The 27,220-nt window shown below is 40.7% G+C and overlaps 1 protein-coding gene across 1 annotated transcript; it reads right to left on the bottom strand.

Moving 5' to 3' along the window:
* Nucleotides 1-738: 738 nt before the first annotated feature.
* On the bottom strand, nt 739-25,544 carry LOC119279522. Its single transcript, XM_037560741.1, has 6 exons — nt 25,463-25,544; nt 4,059-5,203; nt 3,715-3,761; nt 1,593-3,523; nt 1,394-1,495; nt 739-1,295 (listed from the first exon to the last, which is right to left on the bottom strand). The coding sequence occupies exons 1-4, from the start codon at nt 25,542-25,544 to the stop codon at nt 3,502-3,504; spliced, it is 1,296 nt and encodes a 431-aa protein (XP_037416638.1). The 3' UTR covers nt 739-1,295; nt 1,394-1,495; nt 1,593-3,501.
* Between the last annotated feature and the right edge of the window lie 1,676 nt (nt 25,545-27,220).

Below are 27,220 nucleotides of genomic sequence, written 5' to 3'. Positions count from 1 at the left end.
GATGACACCATGCAAAGTTTTTTTCCAAACAACATTTACAACATTTTGTAAATCTGCTTAGAACAATACAATTTTGGCTCTATTTTGTGGCATTTCACTTGTGTCACGTAAAACTGTGTTTCGTCACGGAAAATACCCTGGTGAATTTATCCGGTCGTCACCTACACCATCACCGAAGCATTGTCACAAAAAATAAAATCTTGACGGTACCACTTCCTCCATCACGCAAGATCATGTCTTAGGTGATGAACCCAAATCCGTCGCCGAAGCTCTGCTATGGCCAAAAAATGTCACTAGAATCGTCACTATATATGACTTGCTCGTCCCTCATCATAGTTTTCGGTGAAAATACATACATCACTAACAACCGACCCACCAAGTTTCACCAGTCAACATTTCTGACCTACGAGCTAATAATATGCTAACATGGCACCTTACAGCTGGGCTCGGCTGAGGTTTTACCGCTGACGGTGGCTCTCAGTAACAATCGAATTTGACCAGTCAAAGATCCTGACATGTGGGCCCACAAGATGCTGACGTGGTTGCTTACGTGTGGATCCGGAAGCTAGTGACGGCAGACATTTTCGTCACTATTACTGTCATAGTTTGTTCAATGTTACAACTAGCAACCAAATTTAAATTTAAACTTGAGCTTTAAAATTAGTAAAAATTTCAAAAATGAGAATGGAATGAATTTTGTTAACACTAAAAATAGACATGATTGACACAATTATAATAATGATTAGCCAACTGAGGAAGTATCACACACGACATGAAAGAAAACAGATAGACTACCACACATTAGAAAATATCATAAGGGACGACCAAAGTTTCCGGACAAAGAAGACCATCATTAGGGTTGCGACATGATGTTGTTAGAGCCCCCCTAAGTGAGTTGCGACATGATGTTATCAGAGCCGCCGCGCATCTTCCTTAAGAGAAAACCAAAAGCTCCTTCCAGTTCTGATTACTTCTTTTTCATAGAAATAGATTTCTCCTCTTGTTCCTTCTTAAAGCTGCAATTCCATCTTTCTTATTTGTTTTCATCTCTTCGATTTCCTATTGCTGCGCTACTATTCTTGCATTCAACTCTTGTTGATACATGTCGGTTATTGATCCCGTAGCTAGCTCCTGAGTTACAAGCCTCTGTTCAATCTGGAGGCAGATGACACTCCCATGCTTGCAAGGAACGTGCTATGCTTGGTAACGTCCTTGAGAACCTCTGCAAGAATTTGCACATCTGTTTTTGGCTCTTCACCTTTTGCTGAAGTTGCATTTTGCTTTTCCTTCATTTCCTTCCACAACATGATTGAAGCATTGTTGGTACGATGTTAGAAAATAATAGTTTGGGTGGCACATTACAAGTGAAATCTAAAAATTGCAGAACGCTTACGAGTGTCGTTGTTGCAGTCTCTATCTTGACCCCATCCTTCTTTCTGGTGTGGGTTGCTTCAAAAAATTCAACAGTTGTAGGTTTCTGGTTTTGCTCATTACACTAGTACATCAAACATGACATGATAAACTTTATTTCCATAGGCCATTTACTTATGAAAAAATATGATAATTTGCATGTAGGAAGCTGAAGTACTTACCTTACTGTGATAAACTGCAATGTAGCATCTAGAGCCAATAGTTTGGTGGAGTTTCACATCTCTTCAGTTTGCTTTATTGTTGGAGAGCAGCCATATGGCTCATACCGGCATATGGTCATAGTATATGGAGCACTGAGTACAGCATGTGGATTCGTGCCACTGCATTTAATGAATATTGGAGCGAACCCTAATAATCAGCGCTTGGGCGCTATACAATGTGTGTACGTATGACTGGGAGCCCAGTTGGAGGGCGATGGACAAGCCTCGTGGTTGCTTGTAATCGGGACCGGTGGAACAACACCTACCTCGTAAGAAAGACCATGGTCCAAAAGTAGCGTTGCTACCGTAAATGCGCTAATGGGTCTTGTGTTTTACTTCATGCATCGAACCTTGTATGTCTGCCTGCTCGAGATACAGTTCATGGGGGTACAGCATTTCAGCGGCATGTGGTGAGAGGTTCAGCGAAGACAAATTCAGTGCAATGGAGCAGCTGACGAAAATCGATTACGCGTCCAACAAGGTGGCTACCTAGTGGATCCGGTCTGCAGGTATGGTCCTCTTGCCGGCTCGCGATCGAAACTGTCAGGCTGCTTTCACAAAATTGGGGGTCTTACGTTGATTGCTTAGAACCGTAATTGTAGGATCACAATCTTTGATGAAGCCATGGATCTGGGCAAAGTTGCAGAGGTTGATCGCGCGCAAGATGTAGGGGAGGCAGATTTCTCAGTAGCTGGGGTGGACGCCAGCGGGGTGGAGATGCAGAATCCGGTGGGCATCAAAGACGATGGCCGTATTGATTCAGGGGAATCGGCCGTGAAGCGAGATACCCAAGCCCCTGAATGGATTAAGAGGTGGGTACCTGCGCTGATCACTAAGGAAAAAATATCACTCTTTTTTTATCTATTTGGTGATGTTGTAATTTGTCACTGCCCTCGTCTGTTCCATGAAATTCAGAATGTGTACGAACCTAAATGTTGTCAAAAAGATGAAAACGGCAATGAACTGATTCTTGTTTTTAAAACAGACAGTACGATGTGAATGTTTTTTCAATTTACCCAGTATGATGCAAATTGACACATCATCTGTGAGAAAATGCTGAGTTCGGAAATGAAATGTCGGGTCCTGCTAACGTGGCTACATGGTTTGGTTCTGATAAGAAAAAAGGACCGTACCGATGAATCGCAAACATGGCTCATTCAATTCGATAGTGCAGTGGGCCTCGGCATTGTTTATAAAGTGAGGACAAAGATCAAATACGACTATGTATACATTGATTGGTGGGAATCTCAACGTCCAGGAATGAACAGCATAATGTGAGCATATGCAAGTATGTGAGCATATGGAATTTAGTTTTGACGATATGGTATAATAAAAATTGAATCTGTTAGATTAAGCACGAATTATCTGGTAGTGTTCATCCTTCCACTGTTCACTAGATCTTTCCAAACTTTATCTATAATAATCAATGGCTTCAACTGCAAGGCTTACTCATCGGTAAGACTTTTAACCTCATTGTAATATTTCATTTTGAGTTGGTGCATATGTGACCACACGCTTTTCTGAATGATACCTTTAATCACTGCTTTGGCCAATGGAGCGTTATTTGGAAACTCAAACTTTAGCTACGGACATCATACACACATTCATGTTACAACATTTAGAGCGCAAAGATAAAAAGATGTGGTATGTCAAAGAGATCTATTTGATGACTGACCTGAACTTCAAGAAGCAGGTTTTTATGGGCAACTTCATAACCAATCTCTGAAATAAGTTTTGCTACTTGCAGAGGGTCAATAGGTCTGTTTGCTCCCTCCATGAAGTCAACATTCATCTTATTTCTAGTCCTTCATATCTCTCTTTCTAAACCATGCGATAAAGTAGGTCCATGCTCACCCCGCCTCTTCTGGAACTAGAAAATACCCCGCACGTTGCTGCAGGAATCGATTGCAATATATTTCACTGATTTGATTGTATGAAGCTTCCATAGTTGAATTAATAATATATGAACTAAAGCTAAAAATAAAAATTATATATTGTATTTGATTATTGTGTAGTCAGAGAACATTTTGAATATAAGTGGGATAACTTAACGGAAAACTTATTTCATGCATTTTGAGCGGACCTTTGATGATGTGGCATGTGTGGTGAGGTGAAAGGAGTGCATGAAATCTGTTAAGAATAAAGCGACGTCATTAGCGCTAAGAGTCGTACGTGTGTCCAAAGCGCCGTACAGACGTAAATGTCCGTACGGGCGTCTTCTCGCACCACAGGCGCCTATTGTAAATGGACGCCTCTCCGGAGGCGCCCCAAATCCTTGTATAAATAGGACTTTGCCCAGAATCAATAAACACAAGTTTCTCACGAATTCTTACACGTTATCAGCACTGCTCCCCGGCGAGAGCAATTCCGACAAGAAAAACAGAGCATGAACAGGACGAGAGAGAACGTAAGATGGCAGGGGTGAACCTGCACAGAATCGCCTCTGCCCTTGTTCGATTCATTGGACGGGAGATCCGTCGATCTGCCAGACGCCACAGTGCTGGTGTTCCTCGCCATTGGGGCCCAGGCAACGGCCGCCGTGATCGCCGTGGTCGCCATGGTCGTCATGATCACCCTGGCCCCGCTGCCGCAGAGTAGGCAGGACCAAGCAACCCATCTGCCGCCGTCCACCACGCCTACCAGGCACCCCTGATGCCGGCCTTCGTCGCTCCGCCAATGGACTGGGCTCCTGCCGAGGCTGCAGCCCCGTTCCTGGGCGAGGAGGAGTTCTTCGACGCCGCCCAGGCCCCGCCACCGCCGGGGATCTTCTTCGGCAATGGCATGGACGCAGGCATGGCCTTTTGCCTGGTGCACGGATTCGTCCCTTGCCCTGCCCGCGATTTCTGCCCCGTGCACGGGTACGGGTCGTGCCCTCCACCGCCGGCCACTCCACCACCGGAACCGGAGGTCATCGACGAGCCGCTCGCCTACCCGGACCTCCCTACACCGACGCCCGCTGACGAAGACGAGGAGCACTTCGCCCCTCCGGGCTATGGCCCCGTGCCCGCCATGATGGAGTGGGAGGTGACGCCGAACGAAGAGGAGGAGCAGTGGCTCAACTCCGTTGTGAAGCAGGAGCCAAGCACACCGGCGGAGACCAACGAACCCGGCGCTACCGTCCCCGACCTCAACATTGCCACCGGCATGAAGATCGAGGATGAGGCGTTGTCTTCCACGGCCCCAGCATCTCCGCCGCCTCCGCCCCAGCAAGCCCGTGAACGCCGCCACCCGTGGCTCGACGGATCCTTCATCGTTTCGCGGCGGCGTTGGAGCAGCACCACCCCGGCCTCCGCTCCGGCTCCTGGGCCCCTGCAAGCCTCCACCTCCCCGGCTACGCTGCGGGGGGGACGTCCTCCTCCTGAAGATCGCCGGCGCTGGGCGCCATCGGCGGCGGCCGGCGGGATCCCGTGGAGGTGGCAGTGGAATGGGGGGGATTGACCCCAACCGCCCCACCTCCCAGTCCCCCTTATCCGCTCCTTCAGCGGCGCCGCCATGGGCCTGGGCCGAAAGGCCTCGTGGGTTGTGGCCCACGTTGCAATAACCAGCAAGAAAAAAAACCAACGGGCGATAGGCTAGATTGCAGAAAAAGCCTTATATTATCGGAATTTCGTGCATTAGTCCAACTACTAGTACTAATTTAGTGCTTGTCATGTTTTAGCCCCGTAAATTTGGGAATTCGCAGATAGGTTCAACTATTAGTGATGTAATTAAGTACTTATCGTGTTTTAGACCTTGTATCTCGGTGTAATTATAGATTGTACTCAATTAAATTGTGTATTGATGTTTATACCATATTATGTCTATAAATAATTATATGTTCAATGTGTTTGCAATTCGCAATCCCTATAACATGTACAAATGGTACAATAATATTATTTTGCAATTGAAAATCATTTATTTTTGCAACTCAAATATTAATTCGCCATCAATTAAGTCCGAAAAATGCCTATGTAGCACGAAGTAGACTTAATTCGATTAGAATTAATATGCAAAAATAATAATTATTATTATAAACTAAATATAGTTCAAGTATTTACTTGAATTCATAACAATTGCAAAATTTATTACAACATGGCCATGAAGATTTTAATTTACATACAAGTAAATTGATCAAATATTTGGTTCTCAATCTTGTAGGACAAAATGACCGTCAAAGAATTGAAGAGCTTTCGCTCGACAGACACAACTATCCTACATGGGCTATGGATGTTAAAATTAGTCTTTCATCTCATGAAATTGCAGATGCACTCATATTTCCTGCAGACCCTCCCCAAGAGGGAATTGCACAATTAACCGAACAGCAACAATATGCTGCTTTATACATAATAAGGCACCATATCCATCCACATCTAGAATCTGAATATTTGATGGAGGAATCCCCAAGCAATATGTGGCAATCACTTAAGACTAGATATGAACAGCAAAAGGCAGTTATACTTCCTAAAGCTAGTCATGAGTGGACCCATTTAAGACTCCAAGATTTCAAATCGATCGGAGCTTATAATCATGAGGTTCATAAAAATTGTTCAAAGTTGTGGTTTTGCGAGAAGGAGCCTACAGAAGGAGATAAGATAGAAAAGATTCTATCCACTATGCTCCCGACTGACAGGATCCTACAGCAACAATACCATGCCCGCAATTATACAGTTTACTATAAAATTATACATGTGCTCCTCCAGGCTGAGAAACACGATGAACTTCTGCTAAAGAATAGTAATCAACGCCCAGTTGGGGCCGCTCCTCTGCCTGAAGTACATGCAAATTTTCAGAAAAACACCAAGTTCAATGGTTCTTTCAAAGGCCAAAACAAGAACTTTAAGGGTAAGAGCAACCACGACAAGAAGAACAAGCCACAAAATTCAGACAAGGGGAAGGGCATAACAAAGAATAAGTTTGATAAAACTAAACTTTGCCAAAAATGTGGATGCTACAAGCATGTCACCAAAAAATGCCGCACCCTAAGACATCTCGTAAACCTCTACCTGCAATCCATGGGACGTAACGGCCTGCCCAAGGAGCAAGATATGAAGCTCACTTCAATCTTCAACCTGGTAACAATAAGGAAGCTGGTTGTTCGCAAGATGTTCAAGGAGCACCAAGTAACAACAAGGAATTCCATCGATCATAGGACTCCATGGACACGGAGAATATGATGACCGAATACGCCGCCGCCATGTTTGGGGACTTTGACTAGTCAATTGACTCCATTTAGATATTTTATTTTTTACATCCAGCGGATTGTTGTAATAAAAACGTATTATTATTGTTGTTGTCATCATTCTATATTGTAAAAACACAATATATATATATATATATATATATATATATATATATATATATATATATATTGTATCAGCACTTTGATATCAATAAAATTTGTATGTATTCTATATATCCAATAAAGTGTTTTTCATTAAACTGAAAACTCCACATTTTAATATATAGATTTCTACGGGGGTCAATCCAATGGAGGAGGAAATGTGCCTTGTGGACAGTGGCACCACAAACTCTATACTTAGGGAAATAGAGTATTTCCAAACTCTTACAAAATTGAATGGAGATATTTTAACAATCGTTGGACACGATGCGGTAATTGTTGGGAAAGGACGTGCCATATTTACCCTCCCTATGGGTACACAAATTGTAATTGAGGATGCTTTATTGTATCCCGATTCAACTCGGACCCTTATAGGTTATAGAGATATCCGCAAAAATGGTTTCCACGTTGAAACTTATGAAGATAACAAAGAGGAATATCTCCTCTTTACCAAAGACAACGGATATGGAAAACATATATTTGAGAAAATTCCCTCTTTATCATAAGGATTGTACTACACGTACATAAAACCCGTAGAGCATGTTGCGTATAAGGTAATTTTTTAGAATGTAAATGCATTCCAAACTTGGCATGATCACCTTGGTCATCCTGGTATAGGGATGATGAGAAAAATTATCTACAATTCCGATGGTCATGACTTAAATGAAGCTAAATTCCCACAATCTTCGGATTTTATGTGCGCTGGATGTGCTACTGGGAAACTCATTTTAAGACCCTCATATTTTAAAATTCAAGCAGAACCACTACAATTCCTTGAACGAATTCAAGGCGATATTTGTGGTCCGATCCAACCATTTCTGGACCTTTTAGGTATTTCACGATTCTAATAGATGCATCTACACGATGGTCTCACGTGTGTTTACTATCTACACGAAACCATGCATTTGCCAAAATAATGAGACAAGTTATCAAATTGCAAGCTCATTATCCTGAGAATCAAATTAAATCAATTCGAATGGACAACGCTGTTGAATTCTCTTCACATGATTTCAATGATTATTGCATGGCATTAGGCATTGAAGTTCAGCACTCAGTCCCATATGTCCACACTCAAAATGGATTGGCTGAATCTCTTATTAAGAGAATTAAGCTCATTGCACAACCCTTACTAATGAATTGCAATTTACCAACTTCTTGTTGGGGTCACGCAGTTTTACACGTTGCTGACTTAATCCAATTGCGACCAACTGCATATCACAACACTTCCCCTCTGCAATTAGTATGTGGAAACCTACCAAATATTTCCCATCTGCGTAAATTCGGATGCGCCACTGATACGTCTCCAATGTATCTACTTTTCCAAACACTTTTGCCCTTGTTTTGGACTCTAACTTGCATGATTTGAATGAAACTAACCCGGACTGATGTTGTTTTCAGCAGAACTACCATGATGTTGTTTAATGTGCAAAAAACAAAAGTTCTCAGAATGACCTGAAAATCCACGGAGATAAGTTTTGGAAAATATAAAAAATACTGGCGAAAGAATCAAGGCCAGGGGGCCCACACCGTGTCCACGAGGGTGGGGCACACGCCCTCCCCCCTGGGTGCGCCCCTGTCTCGTGGGCCCCCTGATGCTCCAACGACCTCAACTCCAACTCCATATATTCCGTTTCGCGGAGAAAAAAATCGGAGTCGCGTTTTACGATACGGAGCCGCCACCAAGTCCTAATCTCTCTCGGGAGGGCTGATCTGGAGTCCGCTCGGGGCTTCGGAGAGGGGGATTGGTCGCTGTCGTTGATACGTCTCCAACGTATCTATAATTTTTTATTGTTCCATGCTATTATATTACCCCTTTTGGATGTTTATGGGCTTTATTTTACACATTTATATCATTCTTGGGACTAACCTACTAACCGGAGGCCCAGCCCATATTGTTGGGTTTTTTTTTGCCTAATTCATTATTTCGAAGAAAAGGAATATCAAACGGAGTCCAAACGGAATGAAACCTTCGGGAGCGTGATTTTTGGAACGAATGTGATCCAGAGTACTTGGAGTGCAAGTCAACAAGCAGCCGAGGCTCCCACAAGATAGGAGGGCGCCCCCCTTTAGGGCGCGCCCCCCTGTCTTGTGGGCCCCTCGGGCGGCCACCGACATACTTCTTCCTCCTATATATACCTACGTACCCCGAAAACATCCAGGAGGAGGACGAAACACAATTTCCACCACCGTAACCTTCTGTATCCGCGAGATCCCATCTTGGAGCCTTCGCCGGCGTTCTGCCGGAGGGGGAATCGAACATGGAGGGCTTCTACATCAACATCCTTGCCCCTTCGATGAGTTGTGAGTAGTTTACCACAGACCTATGGGTCCATAATTATTAGCTAGATGGCTTCTTCTCTCTTTTTGGATCTCAATACAATGTTCCCCCCCTCTCTTGTGGAGATCTATTCGATGTAAACTCTTTTTGCGGTGTGTTTGTCGAGTTCCGATGAATTGTGGGTTTATGATCAAGTTTATCTATGAATAATATTTGAATCTTCTCTGAATTCTGTTATGTATGATTGAGTTATCTTTGCAAGTCTCTTCGAATTATCAGTTTGGTTTTGCCTACTAGATTGATCTTTCTTGCCATGGGAGAAGTGCTTAGCTTTGGGTTCAATCTTGCGGTGTCCTTGCCTAGTGACAGAAAGGGTTGCAAGGCACGTATTGTATTGTTGCCATCGAGGATAACAAGATGGGGTTTATATCATATTGCTTGAGTTTATCCCTCTACATCATGTCATCTTGCTTAATGCATTACTCTGTTCTTATGAACTTAATACTCTAGATGCAGGCAGGAGTCGGTCGATGTGTGGAGTAATAGTAGTAGATGCAGGCAGGAGTCGGTCTAATTGTTACGGACGTGATGCCTATATACATGATCATGCCTAGATAATCTCATAATTATTCGTTGTTCTATCAATTGCTCGACAGTAATTTGTTCACCCACCGTAATACTTATGCTATCTTGAGAGAAGCCTCTAGTGAAACCTATGGCCCCCGGGTCTATCTCTTATCATATTTGCTTTCAATCTACTTTTATTTGCATATTTACTTTTTGCATATATATTATAAAATACCAAAAATATATTTATCTTATCTTACTATCTTTATTAGATCTCACTTTCGCAAGTGGCCATGAAGGGATTGACAACCTCTTTATTGCGTTGGTTGCGAGTTCTCAGTTTGTTTGTGTAGGTGCGTGGGACTTTTGAGGAGCCTCCTACTGGATTGATACCTTGGTTCTCAAAAACTGAGAGAAATACTTACGCTACTCTGCTGCATCACCCTCTCCTCTTCGAGGAAAACCAACGCAAGCTCAAGACGTAACAAGAAGGATTTCTGGCGCCGTTGCTGGGGAGGTCTTCGCTCAAGTCAAGACATACGAAGTATCCATCACAAACCCATCTCTCTCGCATTTACATTATTTGCCACTTGCCTCTCGTTTTCCTCTCCCCCACTTCACCCTTGTCGTTTTATTCGCCCTCTCTTTCCCAATCTTCTCTTCTCTCTTTTGCTTGCCCTTTCGTTTGCTCGTTTTGTTGGAATAGATGTTTATTTATTGCGAAACAGAGAACCTAAGACCTATGGATCCTCATCCGCTTGCTAATATTTTTAAGAGATCCAATTATGATGAACACATTGCTAGTGAGTTTTGTGCACTAGATTATCTTTATGAAGTTTTGCTTGAAATTTGTGAATCTGAAAATTGTGATGAAGAAATTTATGAAGAGATTCACGATGGCTCCTTGAATAAAAAGCATGATTGCAATGATTTTACTATAAATTATCTTGATGTCAATTGTGCTAATAATATGCAAAACCCTAAGCTTGGGGATGCTAGTTTTGCTATGTCTACTACTTGTTGTCATGATCATGATTGGGGTGATTCTTCTTATGATCTTGAAAATTTATTTAAGCCCCATGATGAATATGAGATTGATAATAGTGTTTGCAATAATACTGAAAGTGGGTTTGGAAGAATGTCAACTTTAGATCCCACATATTTGGAGTATGTTCAGTCTTATGATATTTTTGATAAAAGTGGGTTTGGAGAAGTCATGACTTTAGTCAATGTTAATCCCACTATCCTGGAAGAGTGTCAACTTCGCATGCATGTGGATCGTGTTGAAAATATTTTATGTGGTAGTTATTTTGTTGAATTTGCTCATGATCCGACATGTAATTATTATGAGAGAGGAAAATATGGTTGTAGAAATTTTCATATTACTAAATTACCTCTCTTCATGTTGAGATTGTTATCATCACTTTGTTCTTCCTTGCATATGCTAGTTTTTGCTTGCCTTGATAATTTGTTTGCTTACAAGATGCCTATGCATAGGAAGTATGTTAGACTTAGATGTGTTTGTCATGTGTTTCATGATGCTCTCTATGCGCTTCAATTCTTGTCTTTCATGTGAGCATCATTAAAATCATCAATTCCTAGCTAAAAGGCTTTAAAGAAAAGCGCTTGTTGGGAGTCAACCCAATATTTTTCCTTGCTGTTATTTAATAAATCTTGCATCTACCTTCTGTTTAGATGTGTTTTTATCTTTTAATTAGTGGTTGTGCCAATTAGAACCTATAGGATAACCTACGATGATAGTTGATTTGATTCTGCTGAAAAACGGAAACTTTGCGCGCACAAATATAATTTTGTTAAATCACAGGAACGTGTTTTTGCGTTGATTCTTTTTTCTTCTGTTTAATAAACAAATTGTCCAGGACTTCCTATTTTCGTAGTATTTTTAGAGTTTTAGAAGTTTGCGTTAGTTACAGATTACTACAGACTATTCTGTTTTTGACAGATTCTGTTTTTCGTGTGTTGTTTGCTTATTTTGATGCATCTATGGCTAGTAAAATAGTTTATAAACCATAGAGAAGTTGGAATACAGTAGGTTTAACACCAAAATAAATAAAGAATGAGTTCATTACAGTAACTTATGTGGTGGTTTTGTTTTCTTTCACTAACGGAGCTTATAAGATTTCCTGTTGAGTTTTGTGTTGTGAAGTTTTCAAGTTTTGGGTAAAGCTTTTATGGACTATGGAATAAAGGGTGGCAAGATCCTAAGCTTTGGGATGCCCATAGAACCCCAAGATATTCAAGGATAGCCAAAAGCCTAAGCTTGGGGATGCCCCGGGAAGGCATCCCCTCTTTCGTCTTCGTTCATTGGTAACTTTACTTGGAGCTATATTTTTATTCGCCACATGATATGTGTTTTGCTTGGAACGTCGTGTATTATATTAGTATTTGCTTTTTAGTTTACCACAATCATCCTTGATGTACACACCTTTTGGGAGAAGCCTTTTTGATTAGAATTTGCTAGAATACTCTATGTGCTTCACTTATATCTTTTGAGCTTGATAGTTTTTGCTCTAGTGCTTCACTTATATATTTTAGAGCACGGTGGTGTCTTAATTTTGAAGAAATTATTAGTCTCTCATGCTTCACTTATATTATTTTGAGAGTCTTTTAGAACAGCATGGTATTTGCTATGGTTTTAAAGTTGGTCCTATAATGATGAGCATCCAAGTTGGGTATAATAAAAACTATCATAGAAAGTGAATTGGATGCTATGATCAATTTGATGCTTGATAATTGTTTTGAGATATGGAGGTAGTGATATTAAAGTCATGCTAGTTGGGTGATTATGAATTTAAAGAATGCTTGTGTTGAAGTTTGTGATTCCCGTAGCATGCACGTATGGTGAACCGCTTTGTGATGAAGTTGGAGCACAATTTTATTTATTGAGTGTCTTCCTTATGAGTGGCGGTCGGGGACGAGCGATGGTATTTTCCTACCAATCTATCCCCCTAGGAGCATGCACGTAGTGCTTTGGTTTTTGATGACTTCTAAATTTTTGCAATAAGTACATGAGTTCTTTTGACTAATGTTGAGTCCATGGATTATACGCACCCTTTCACCCCTCCACCATTGCTAGCCTTTCTTGTGCCGCGCAACTTTTGCCGGTACCATACACCCACCATATACCTTCCTCAAAACAGCCACCATACCTAACTATTATGGCATTTCCATAGCCATTCCAAGATATATCGCCATGCAACTTTCCATCGTTCCGTTCATATGACACACATTACTTTTGTCATATTGCTCTTTGCATGATCATGTAGTTGACATTGTATTTGTGGCAAGGCCACCTTCATAATTTTCATATATGTCACTCTTGATTCATTGCATATCGTGGTACACCGCCGGAGCCATTCATATAGAGTCATATCTTGTTCTAGCTTTGAGTTGTAAATCCATAAAAGTGTGATGATCTTCATTATTAGAGCATTGTCCTAGTGAGGAAAGGATGATGAAGACTATGATTCCCCCACAAGTCGGGATGAGACTTCGGACTTTACAAAAAGAAAAAAAAGACCAAAAAGAAAGAAAAAAAAAGAGACGCCAAAGAAAAAAATGAGAGAAAAAGAGAGAAGGGACAATGCTACTATCTCTTTTTCCACACTTGTGCTTCAAAATAGCACCATGATCTTCATGATAGAGAGTCTCATATGTTGTCACTTTCATATACTAGTGGGAATTTTTCATTATAGAACTTGGCTTGTATATTCCAATGATGGGCTTCCTCAAAATGCCCTAGGTCTTCGTGAGCAAGCGAGTTGGATGCACACCCACTTAGTTTCTTTTGTTGAGCTTTCATATATTTATAGCTCTAGTGCATCCCTTGCATGGCAATCCCTACTCACTCACATTGATATCTATTAATGGGCATCTCCATAGCCCGTTGATACGCCTAGTTGATGTGAGACTATCTTCTCCTTTTTTGTCTTCTCCACAACCACCATTCTATTCCATATTTAGTGCTATGTCCATGGCTCACGCTCATGTATTGCGTGGAATTTGGAAGAGTTTGAGATTATTAAAGTATGAAACAATTGCTTGGCTTGTCATCAGGGTTGTGCATGATTAAATACTTTGTGTGATGAAGATAGAGCAACAGCCAGACTATATGATTTTGTAGGGATAACTTTCTTTGGCCATGTTATTTTGAGAAGACGTGATTACTTTGATTAGTATGCTTGAAGTATTACTATTTCTTATGTCAATATGAACTTTTATTTTGTATCATTTGGATCTGAACATTCATGCCACAATAAAGAAAATTACATTGAGAATTATGCTAGGTAGCATTCCACATCAAAATTTTCTTTTTTATCATTTACCTACTCGAGGACGAGCAGGAATTAAGCTTGGGGATGCTTGATACGTCTCCAACGTATCTATAATTTTTGATTGTTCCATGCTATTATATTACCCCTTCTGGATGTTTATGGGCTTTATTTTACACATTTATATCATTTTTGAGACTAACCTACTAACCGGAGGCCCAACCCATATTGCTGTTTTTTTACCTATTTCAGTATTTCGAAGAAAAGGAATATCAAACAGAGTCCAAACGAAATGAAACCTTCAGGAGCGTGATTTTTGGAACGAACGTGATCCAGAGGACTTGGAGTGCAAGTCAAGAAGCAGCCGAGGCTCCCACGAGATAGGAGGGCACCCCCCTGTCTCGTGGGCCCCTCGGGCGGCCACCGACGTACTTCTTCCTCCTATATATACCTACGTACCCCGAAAACATCCAGGAGGAGGACGAAACACAATTTACACCATCGTAACCTTCTGTATCCGTGAGATCCCATCTTGGAGCCTTCGCCGGCGTTCTGCCGGAGGGGGAATCGACCACGAAGGGCTTCTACATCAACATCCTTGCCCCTCCGATGAGTTGTGAGTAGTTTACCATAGACCTACGGGTCCATAGTTATTAGCTAGATGGCTTCTTCTCTCTTTTTGGATCTCAATACAATGTTCTCCCCCTCTCTTGTGGAGATCTATTCAATGTAAACTCTTTTTGTGGTGTGTTTGTCGAGTTCCGATGAATTGTGGGTTTATGATCAAGTTTATCTATGAATAATATTTGAATCTTCTCTGAATTTTTTTATGTATGATTGAGTTATCTTTGCAAGTCTCTTTGAATTATCAGTTTGGTTTGGCCTACTAGATTGATCTTTCTTGCCATGGGAGAAGTGCTTAGCTTTGGGTTCAATCTTGCGCTGTCCTTACCCAGTGACAGAAAGGGTTGCAAGGCACATATTGTATTGTTGCCATAGAGGATAACAAGATGGGGTTTATATCATATTGCTTGAGTTTATCCCTCTCGTTGTTCAAGAAATCGGTAATTGGTAGCTGCTCGGTTAGCTTGGGACTAGTGATTAATCGGTGAATCGGCCTATTAACTGGATTAATCGGTCGACCATTAATCAGTAGATTAAATAGTAATTGCCAACATATATCTAGTTTTTTATGTATTATACCATACTATCATGCTCTCAACTACGTAATGTACCAAAATATGCTACTGTTTGGTTGATCCCTAGCTATTGAGGAGCGAGAGGGGGATGGGAGCGATTACAGGAAAAAAAATTAGGTTGCGTTTGCCCAGAAGTTAATGGGTCGGCAGCGATTAATCGGCCTAACAACCGATTAATCGGTCTAACTGGCCAATTAATCGGCTTGGCAAGTTTATCCCTCTACATCATGTCATCTTGCTTAATATGTTACTCTGTTCTTATGAACTTAATACTCTAGATGCAGGCAGGAGTCGGTCCATGTGTGGAGTAATAGTAGTAGATGCAAGCAGGAGTTGGTCTACTTGTTATGGATGTGATGCCTATATACATGATCATGCCTAGATAATCTCATAATTATTTGTTGTTCTATCAATTTCTCGATAGTAATTTGTTCACCCACCGTAATACTTATGCTATCTTGAGAGAAGCCTCTAGTGAAACCTATGGCCCCCGAGTCTATCTCTTATCATATTTGCTTTCAATCTACTTTTATTTGCATATTTACTTTTTGCATCTATATTATAAAATACCAAAATTATATTTATCTTATCTTACTATCTTTATTAGATCTCACTTTCGCAAGTGGTCGTGAAGGGATTGACAACCCCTTTATTGCATTGGTTGCGAGTTCTCAGTTTGTTTGTGTAGGTGCGTGGGACTTTTGAGGATCCTCCTACTGGATTGATACCTTGGTTCTCAAAAACTGAGGGAAATACTTACGCTACTCTGCTGCATCACTCTCTCCTCTTCGAGGAAAACCAATGCAAGCTCAAGACATAGCAGTCGTCATCATCAACCATCCTTTATCACCAATTTCATGATGCTCACCGCCGTGCGTGAGTAATTCCATCGTAGGCTTGCTGGACGGTGATGGGTTGGATGAGATTTACCATGTAATCAAGTTAGTTTTGTTACGGTTTGATCCCTAGTATCCACTATGTTCTGAGATTGATGTTGCTATGACTTTGCTATGCTTAATGCTTGTCACTAGGGCCCGAGTGCCATGATTTCAGATCTGAACCTATTATGTTTTCATGAATATATGTGAGTTCTTGATCCTATCTTGCAAGTCTATAGTCACCTATTATGTGTTATGATCTGACAACCCCAAAGTGACAATAATCGGGATACTTCTCGGTGATGACCGTCCTTTGAGGAGTTCATGTATTCACTATGTGCTAATGCTTTGTTTCGGTTCTCTATTAAAAGGAGGCATTAATATCCCTTAGTTTCCACTAGGACCCCGCTGCCACAGGAGGGTAGGACAAAAGATGCCATGCAAGTTCTTTTCCATAAGCATGTATGACTATATTCAGAATACATGCCTATATTACATTGATGAACTGGAGCTAGTTCTGTGTCACCCTGTGTTATAGCTATTACATGAGGAATCGCATCCGACATAATTATCCATCACTGATCCAATGCCTACGAGCTTTCCACATCTTGTGTTTCGCTTATTTACTTTTCCGTTGCTATTATTACAACTACTACAAAACTGTTATCTTTACTTTTGCCACTGTTACCTTTATTATCATACTACTTTGCTACTAAATACTTTGTTGCAGATACTAAGTTATCCAGGTGTGGTTGAATTGACAACTCAACTGCTAATACTTAAGAATATTCTTTGGCTCCCCTTGTGTCGAATCAATAAATTTGGGTTGAATACTCTACCCTCGAAAGTTGTTGCGATCCCGTACACTTGTGGGTTATCAAGACTAATTTATGACGCCGTTGCTGGGGAGCATAGCTCTATTCTTTGAGTCACTTAGGATTTATATCTGTTGATCACTATGAGGAACTTGAAAGACGAAAGAACCAAGACTTTTCCCTCAACTACGAGGGGAGGTAAGGAACTGCCATCTAGCTCTGCACTAGATTCTCCTTATGTTTTGAGTAAGCTTGCGACACCTAAACCTGCTACTGCTATGAATTATGATATGTCGCATGTTATTGATGATGCCACTTTGCTATGCATGATACTTATGATGAAACTACTTCTGTGCGTGATACCAATTTGCCATTAGGTGAATTTCTTGACGAACAACTTGCTAGGGTTAGAGAGAATGAAATTATTGAAGATGTTATTATTGATGATAGTGATGATGAAAGTTCTCCCCCTGATTATGAATTACCTGTTGTTCCTGAGGGTTATGTTATGGATGAGGAAGCTGCTAGAGCTATCTTTGCTTGCAAAGATAGATATGATCTTAAGAAGTTATTAGCTAAATGGAAGCAGCAATCTCTTAATGCTAGAATGAAACCTGACCCTGCTTTTGCTACTTCACCTATTTGTGTTACTGATAAGGATTATGAATTCTCTATTGATCTTGAAATAGTTACTTTGGTTGAATCTGATCCTTTTTATGGCCTTGAATCTGAAACTGTTGTGGCACATCTTACCAAGTTAAATGATATAGCCACCCTGTTTACTAATGATGAGAAGTCTCGCTATTATTATATCCTTAAGATATTTCCGTTCTCATTAAAGGGTGATGCTAAGACTTGGTTTAATTCTCTTGATCCTGGTTGTGTGCGTAGTCCCCAGGATATGATTTATTACTTCTCTGCTAAATATTTCCCTGCTCATAAGAAACAAGCTGCCTTGCGGGCAATTTATAATTTTGTGCAAATCAAAGATGAGAGTCTCCCGCAAGCTTGGGGGAGGCTTCTCCGATTACTTAATGCTTTGCCTGATCATCCTCTTAAGAAAAATGAAATACTTGATATCTTTTATAATGGACTAACCGATGCTTCAAAGGACTACTTGGATAGTTGTGTTGGTTGTGTTTTCAGGGAAAGAACAGTCAACGAAGCTGAATTACTATGGAATAATATGTTGACTAATGAAAATAATTGGACTCTTCCTGAGCCAATTCCTGAGGCAATTCCTGAGCCAATTGAGCCAACTCCTGAGCCTATACCTAAACCTACTCCGAAGAAGAGGGGTGTTTTATTTCTCAGATCTGAAGATATGCAAGAGGCAAAGAAATCTATGAAAGAAAAAGGTATTAAAGCTGAAGATGTTAAGAATTTACCTCCTATTGAAGAAATACATGGTCTTAATATACCGCATGTTGAAGAAACACATTGTCTTGATAACCCGACACAGGTAGTAAAGGTAAATTCTCTCTGTAGATATGATAAAGTTGAAATCCCGTCTACTAAATTTCATAGCCCATGCTTAGATGAATTTGATGACTTTATGGCTAGACAAGAAAGTTTTAATGCTTATGTTGGTAGAGAATTAAAGAATAATGCTTTCGAGATAGGACGCTTGAGTGATTATATGGCTAGAGTTAAAGGTGAACTTAAACTCATTAGCAAATATGCTTCTACGGTTACCACTCAAGCTGAGCAAGTACTTAAAGCTCAAAGTGATTTGCTCGATGAATTAAATAATAAACATGACTTTGTTGTTAGAGTGGCTACTAGAACTGGTAGAATGACTCAGGAACCTTTGTATCCTGAAGGCCACCCTAAGAGAATCGAGCAAGATTCTCAGAGAAATAGTTTAGAGGCACCTAGTTCTTCTAAAAAGAAGAAAAAGAAAAACAATAGGACTTTACATGCTTCTAGTGAACCTGATGTAGACACACCTAAGAATCCCAATGATATTTCTATTTCTGATGATGAAACACAATCAGGTGATGAACATGAACCTAGTGATAATGTTAATGATAATGTTCATGTTGATGCTCAATCTAGCAATAATAATGATGTAGAGATTGAACCTGGTGTTGATCTTGATAACCCACAATCAAAGAATCAACGTTATGATAAAAGAGATTTTGTTGCTAGGAAGCACGGTAGAGAAAGAGAACCATGGGTTCAGAAACCCATGCCCTTTCCTCCTAAACCATCCAAGACAAAGGATGATGAGGATTTTGAGCGCTTTGCTGAAATGATTAGACCTATCTCCTTACGTATGCGCTGAACTGATATGCTTAAAGTAAACCCTTATGCTAAATATATGAAGGATATCATTACAAATAAAAGGAAGATACCGGAAGCTGAAATTTCCACCATGCTTGCTAATTACACTTTTAAGGGTGGAATACCAAAGAAACTTGGAGATCCAGGGGTACCAACTATACCATGCTCCATTAAAAGAAATTATGTTAAAACTGCTTTGTGTGATCTTGGAGCTGGTGTTAGTGTTATGCCTCTATCTTTATATCATAGAGTTGAATTGAATAAGTTGACACCTACTGAAATATCTTTGCAAATGGCTGATAAATCAACTGCCATACCTGTCGGTATTTGTGAGGATGTGCCTGTTGTGGTTGCAAATGTCACTATCTTAACGGACTTTGTTATTCTTGATATTCCCGAGGACGATAGTATGTCGATTATCCTTGGTAGACCATTTTTGAATACTGCAGGGGTTGTTATTGATTGCAACAAAGGCAATGTCACTTTTCATGTTAATGGTAATGAGCATACGGTACACTTTCCGAGCAAACAACCTCAAGTTCATAGCATCAATTCTATTGAAAAAATTCCAACTATCATTATTGGAGGTTTTGAATTTCCTCTTCCTACTGTCAAGAAAAAGTATGATATTCTTATTATTGGGGATGTTCATATCCCCGTTGAGGTAACTTAGTGTTATTCGAAATTTCTCCGGCCCCGTGTTATTCGGAATGAGTTTGTTAACAAGACTTGATCAACTTTGTTAGTGGATTCATTTTGATGATCATGAGATGGATGAAACTAGAAGGCACAACCTTTTGTACCCTCTTTTTACTTTCTGTTATTTAAAATAATTAAAGCAAAAAGAGTATCATCTATCTGTTTTCTGAATTATCCATGCAATAAAAAAATATCTCGAAAATAAAAGTGCTCCAAATGCCCTACAAATCTAGTATGATTTTTTTATGGAATATTTGAAGATTTTAGGCACTGAAAACATTGCAGGAGGGGCAAGCACCAGGCCACGAGGGTGGAGGGCGCGCCCACACCCCATGGGCGCGCCCCCCTGTCTCATGGGCCCATGGTGGCCCCCTCCACTTATTTCTGCACCCACACACTCCATCTTCTTCCCAAAAAAATCCCCATCCAGCTCAAGCACGAGTTCTAGCTCATTTTGCTGTGATTTTCGATCTCCTTGCTCAAAGCTCCATTCACAAAACTGCTTTGGGAGATTGTTGCTTGATATGTGACTCCTCCATTGGTCCAATTAGTTTTTGTTCTAGTGCTTTATTCATTGCAATTTTTTGTTGCATAAGTGACCATGTTCTTGATCTTTCATGTTAAATTTATGAGGTCCCAAGTAATTCTAGTGCATGATATAGGCTCTAGGCACTTGTAGGAGTAGTTGCTACCAATCTTGTTTAGTTTTATTCACTTTTATTTTGAAGTTACTAAATTTTAGAAATTTTCAGAAAATGTTAAGGAGATTTTTGAGCGGCTCTTCTAGCCAAGGCTCCCAGGAGAAACAAGCTAAAGAGAAGGAAAAGGCCAAGTATAATCTTCCTCGCATAGCGGAAGTACGGCCGTGTGAATGGCCCTGTGACCATTTCTTCAGAGAAGCTGGAATTTATGAAGACTTTTATTCTTTGATCGAGAATGCAGGCCTCATCGATTTCCTCCACGACCGGATTGATCAGTATCTCTTACTCACCAATACTTTCGTGCAAAAAAATTATTATTATCCTAAGAAGTCACCGCCTTTAGTATCATTTCATTTATATAATGAATTCAGGGAAATGCATTTACGTAATTTTTGCGCGGTATGTAGGATACCTTTGAGGGAAAATTAGAGGAACCACATCGTAAAGATGTGGATGGCTTTGTTAACACTATCACTGTAGGGGATCCAAAGAAGGGTTCTGATGCGAGAATCTCTAGCATACACTTTCCTGTTTTACGCTACTTTGCCATATTTGCTAGTAGATGCTTAATTGGTCGTGGAAATAGTGGAAACTTCAATGTTCCTGATATTATTATTCTTCACCATGCCTTGTTTGGTGATAATAGTTTTAGTATGGGTGTCGTTATTGTTAAATGGCTAAGCCTGAATCGTACAAAAGGCCCCATCTTTGGAGGTATCTATGATGCACGTCTTGCTAGACATTTTGAGATACCTATTAGGCACCATGAGAAAGAGGAGACAATATTGCCTCCTTACATTTTAGATTACAGGAGCATGGTAGCGCATGAGTTTATTGTTGACAACGAAGATAAGATGCTTCTGTATAACCTGAGATTTAATAAGAAACACAATGAGACTATTATTCTGCCTGCACCTCTGTTGTTTGATTTGACTGTAGATAATTTTCTTGTCACGCCGGGAGCGGTGTACGCTCATCGAGGCCAAGCATCCACTCCAGAACCTGAGCCTGAGCCGGAACCTTCACTAGACCCTTATTGTGCATCATCTTACCAGTGGGATCCGGAGGAGGTGGCCAGCCAGTGGTATCCTGATTACACCCCTCAGTACACCGGGGAGAGTAGTCGCGGTCCTTGGCAGTAGACCAACTTAGGCCAAAAGCCTAAGCTTGGGGGAGTACGTATTTCTCACCGACTTTACATTCATGTTCACACACTATTCTAGTTGTCGGTGCTCACACTCTTTCATTGTATTATCCATGCTAGTTTAATTTTCTTTTTCTAGTTTTCTTCTTATGTGTTTGATAAACCTTAAGAAAAACCAAAAAAAATAGTTAGTTTAATTTCCATGCTTGTAGTAGAAATTAAAATGAAAACCCAAAAAGATTTCTCGTTCTTCTTTTACTTGTTGGGAGCTTTCCCGTGTAAATAGTTTTATTTTATTTTCTTTCCTTTGGGGGTCAAGAGTAGAAGACCATATTGAAAATGTTTAGTGGCTCTCATATGCATGATTGTTTATTTAACTTAGAGCTCATATTATTTTATCTTCTCTCTTGAGTTGAATGCTTGCAGATTCCAGCTTAATCCAATGCACGTGCACTATTATTATTATACACATTGTTCGGTCGTGCAAGTGAAAGGCAATAATGACGATATATGATGGACTGATTGAGATGAGAAAAGCTGGTATGAACTCGACCTCTCTTGTTTTTGTAAATATGATGAGTTCATCGTTCCTGATTCAGCTTATTATGAAGTAAACATATTTGCAATGACATTTAGAGATTATAGTTGCTTGTGCCATGCTTGATTAGCTATGAGTTATAATGGTTTACCTTGCGTGCCAACATGCTATTAAAATGATTGTGATGTGGTATGATGGGATGGTATCCTCCTTTGAATGAATTGAGTGACTCGACTTGGCACATGTTCACGCATGTAGTTGAAACAAATCAACATAGCCTTCATGATATTTATGTTCATGGTAGATTATATCCTACTCATGCGTGTACTCGGTGTGAATTAATTTTAATGCATGTTCATGACTGTTGTCGCTCTCTTAGTTGGTCGCTTCCCAGTCTTTTGCTAGCCTTCACCTGTACTAAGCGGAAATACTGCTTGTGCATCCGAACTCCTTAAACCCCAAAGTTATTCCATATGAGTCCACCATACCTTCCTATATGCGGTATCTACCTGTCGTTCCAAGTAAATTTGTATGTGCCAACCTCCAAACCTTCAAATGAAATTCTGTTTTGTATGCTCGAGCAGCTCATGTTTCAACTAGGGCTGCCTATATCTTCCATGCTAGGTGGGTTATTCTCAAGAGGAGTGGACTCCGCTCCTCATTCACGAGAAAGGGCCGGTAACCGGGATGCCCAGTCCCATGATCCAAAAAGATCAAAGCCAATCAATATAATTAAACAAAACTCCCCCAGGGTTGTTGTTAGTTGGAGGTACTCGTTGTTTCGAGCAAGCCATGGATTGATGCTTGTTGGTGGTGGGGGAGTATAAACTTTTACCATTCTGTTTGGGAACTGCCTATAATGCATGTAGTATGGAAGATACAGCCATCTCATAGTTGTTGCGTTGATAGTGAAAGTATGCCGCTCAAAATGTTATTCCTCTCTATTTTAAAATCGAGCTCTGGCACCTCTACAAATCCCTGCTTCCCTCTGCGAAGGGCCTATCTATTTACTTTTATGTTGAGTCATCACCTTCTTATTAAAAAGCACCCGCTGGAGAGCACACTATCATTTGCATTCATTACTATTGGTTTATATTGGGTATGACTTGACTGGATCTCTTTTACCATGAATTACAATGTCTAGTCAGTCCTTAATCTTTAAAGGTGCTCTGCATTTATGTTTTGCGGTCTCAGAAAGGGCTAGCAAGATACCATTTTGTTATATCATATTATGATTGTTTTGAGAAAGTGTTGTCATCCGAGTTTTATTATTATTGCTCGCTAGCTGATTATGCCATTGATATGAGTAATTGTGAGACCTAAGTGTTATTGTGAGTATGGTTAGTTCATAATACTTGCTGAAACCCTGAATGATGGCTTTACATGTTTACAACAACAAGAGCAAATAGAGTTTGTAAAAGTTTTTCTTTATCACTTTCAGTTTATCAACTGAATTGCTTGAGGACAAGCAAAGGTTTAAGCTTGGGGGGTTGATACGAATCCAACGTATCTACTTTTCCAAACACTTTTGCCCTTGTTTTGGACACTAACTTGCATGATTTGAATGAAACTAACCCAGACTGACGCTGTTTTCAGCAGAACTACCATGATGTTGTTTAATGTGCAGAAAACAAAAGTTCTCGGAATGACCTGAAAATCCACGGAGATAAGTTTTGGAAAATATAAAAAATATTGGCGAAAGAATCAAGGCAAGGGGGCCCACACCCTGTCCACGAGGGTGGGGGGCGCACCCTTCCCCCTGGGCGTGCCCCCTGTCTCGTGGGCCCCCTGATGCTCCACCGCCCTCAACTCGATAAGTTTTGGAGAATATAAAAAATATTGGCGAAAGAATCAAGGCAAGGGGGCCCACACCCTGTCCACAAGGGTGGGGGCGCACCCTCCCCCCTGGGCGCGCCCCCTGTCTCGTGGGCCCCCTGATGCTCCATCGACCTCAACTTCAACTCCATATATTCCGTTTCGCAGAGAGAAAAAACGGAGAGAAAGTTTCATCGCGTTTTACGATACAGAGCCGACGCCAAGCCCTAATCTCTCTCGGGAGGAATGATCTGGAGTCCGTTCGGGGCTCCGGGGAGGGGGATTCGTCGTCGTCGTCATCATCAACCATCCTCCATCACCAATTTCATGATGCTCACCGCCGTGCGTGAGTAATTCCATCATAGGCTTGCTGGACGATGATGGGTTGGATGAGATTTACCATGTAATCAAGTTAGTTTTGTTAGGGTTTGATCCCTAGTATCCACTATGTTCTGAGATTGATGTTCCTATGACTTTGCTATGCTTAATGCTTGTCACTAGGGCCCGAGTGCCATGATTTTAGATCTGAACCTATTATGTTTTCATGAATATATGTGAGTTCTTGATCCTATCTTGCAAGTCTATAGTCACCTATTATGTGTTATGACCCGACAACCCCGAAGTGACAATAATCGGGATACTTCTTGGTGATGACCATAGTTTGAGGAGTTCATGTATTCACTATGTGCTAATGCTTTGTTCCCGTTCTCTATTAAAATGAGGCTTTAATATCCCTTAGTTTCCACTAGTACCCCGCTGCCACGGGAGGGTAGGACAAAAGATGTCATGCAAGTGCTTTTCCATAAGCACGTATGAATACATGCCTACATTACATTGATGAACTGGAGCTAGTTCTGTGTCACCCTATGTTATAGCTATTACATGAGGAATCGCATCTGACATAATTATCCATCACTGATCCAATGCCTACGAGCTTTTCACATCTTGTGTTTCGCTTATTTACTTTTCCGTTGCTATTATTACAACTACTACAAAACTGTTATCTTTACTTTTGCCACTGTTACCTTTATTATCATACTACTTTGCTACTAAATACTTTGCTGCAGATACTAAGTTATCTAGGTGTGGTTGAATTGACAACTCAACTGGTAATACTTAAGAATATTCTTTGGCTCCCCTTGTGTCGACTCAATAAATTTGGGTTGAATACTCTACCCTCGAAAGTTGTTGCGATCCCCTACACTTGTGGGTTATCAGCCACATATGTGCCAATCTCACCACCGCAGCGTACATCCATGGGCCCACACAGAAAATTGGGGATCTATGTGGGGTACAAATCACTGTCGATAATCAAGTACCTTGAACCCTCACAGGGGATCTGTTCACAGCCCGTCATGCTGACTGCATCTTCAATGAGGACCATTTCCCGGGATTAGGGGGAGACATCAAGTACCAAAAAGAATGCCCCGAAATCGATTGGAATGCCCAAGGCATTTCCTCCTCTGATCCACATACTCAAGAAACTGAACTTCAAGTTCGGAAAATAATTAATTTGCAACACATTGCAAATAACCTACTAGATTCATTTACTGACTATAAAGGTGTTACCAAATCCTACAATCCTGCTAAAAATGCGCCCGAAAGAGTGGAGGTACCAACAAAAACTACTCAACCCCCTGTTCAAAGGAAGAGGGGGAGAAGTACGGCCACAGAATAAGATTCAACTCCTCACAAGCAACAAAGGAAACAGAGAAAGAAACCCTCTCAACCAGTAAATGTAAAACAACCTAGCATTGATAATCATCAAATGGGTAATATACACCCAGTGAGAGAACAACCTCCACAACCCATCTCAATTGTGCACAAACTGACTGGGACATCGGAACACCCAGACTAATCGTATTGGGAAATCACGAAGAGTCACTAGGGGTGCAGGAAATTTCCATCAACTATGTTGATTCTGGAGAATCATTTGACCGTAAGACTATGACTGTAGACATATTTTGCTGAAAAGATTGCAGATATCCTTCTCACTGATCATGATCCAAAGACCATGGCAGAGTTCAAGAAACACTCCGACTGGCCTAAATAGAAGGATGCAATCCAAGCAGAATTAGCCTCGCTCAATAAACGAAAGGTATTCACTAAAGCAATACCTACACCTCCCAGAGTTTTCCCCATGGGATTCAAATGGGTTTTTGTTCGTAAAAGAAATGAGAACAACGAGGTGGTGAGATATAAAGCAAGGCTTGTAGCCCAAGGTTTCACGCAGAAACCCGGCATTGATTTCAATGAAACATATTCTCCAGTAATGGGTGCAACCACTTTTCAATATCTTATATCTTTGGCAATGCAAAATCGTCTATCTATGCAGTTGATGGACGTAGTGACCGCTTACCTTTACGGTTCACTTGATTCGGACATATACATGAAGGTTCCTGATGGAGTCCCAATCCCGAATCCAAACGCAAACGCAACGCATACTGTGTAAAACTAAATAAGTCTTTATACGGCTTAAAACGGTCGGGTTGCATGTGGTACAACTGACTCAGTGAGTTCCTTTTGAAAAAAGGATACTCCAAAAATGATGATTGCCCATGTGTTTTCATAAAAAGGTCTGCAAACTGGATTTTGCATTATTTCTGTGTATGTTGATGATCTGAACATCACTGGAACCACACAAGATATTGATGAAGCACGCAATCACCTAAAGACGGAATTTGAGATGAAGGATTTGGGTAAAACCAAATTTTACTTAGGATTACAACTTGAGCACCTTCCCTCGGGTATTTTGGTTCATTAAACCGCCTATATCCAAAAAATATTGGAGAAATTCAATATGGACAAATCTTATCCATTCAAAATTCCTATGGTAGTTCGATCTCTAGACGTAGAGAAAGATCAATTTAGACCAATGGACAATGGAGAAGAGATATTAGGACCTGAAGTTCCATATCTCAGTGCCATTGGAGCGCTCATGTATCTTGCAAATTGCACGAGGCCTGATATTGCATTTGCAGTGAATTTACTAGCTAGACATAGTGCAGCTCCTACTAAACGCCATTGGACGGTAGTTAAGAATATCTTTCGATATCTCCA

Source organism: Triticum dicoccoides, chromosome 3B, assembly GCF_002162155.2.
Source record: "Triticum dicoccoides isolate Atlit2015 ecotype Zavitan chromosome 3B, WEW_v2.0, whole genome shotgun sequence".
Classification (NCBI taxonomy): domain Eukaryota; kingdom Viridiplantae; phylum Streptophyta; class Magnoliopsida; order Poales; family Poaceae; genus Triticum; species Triticum dicoccoides.
Note: the sequence above shows the minus strand (reverse complement) of the source record. Positions and strands in the feature narration are given on the sequence as shown.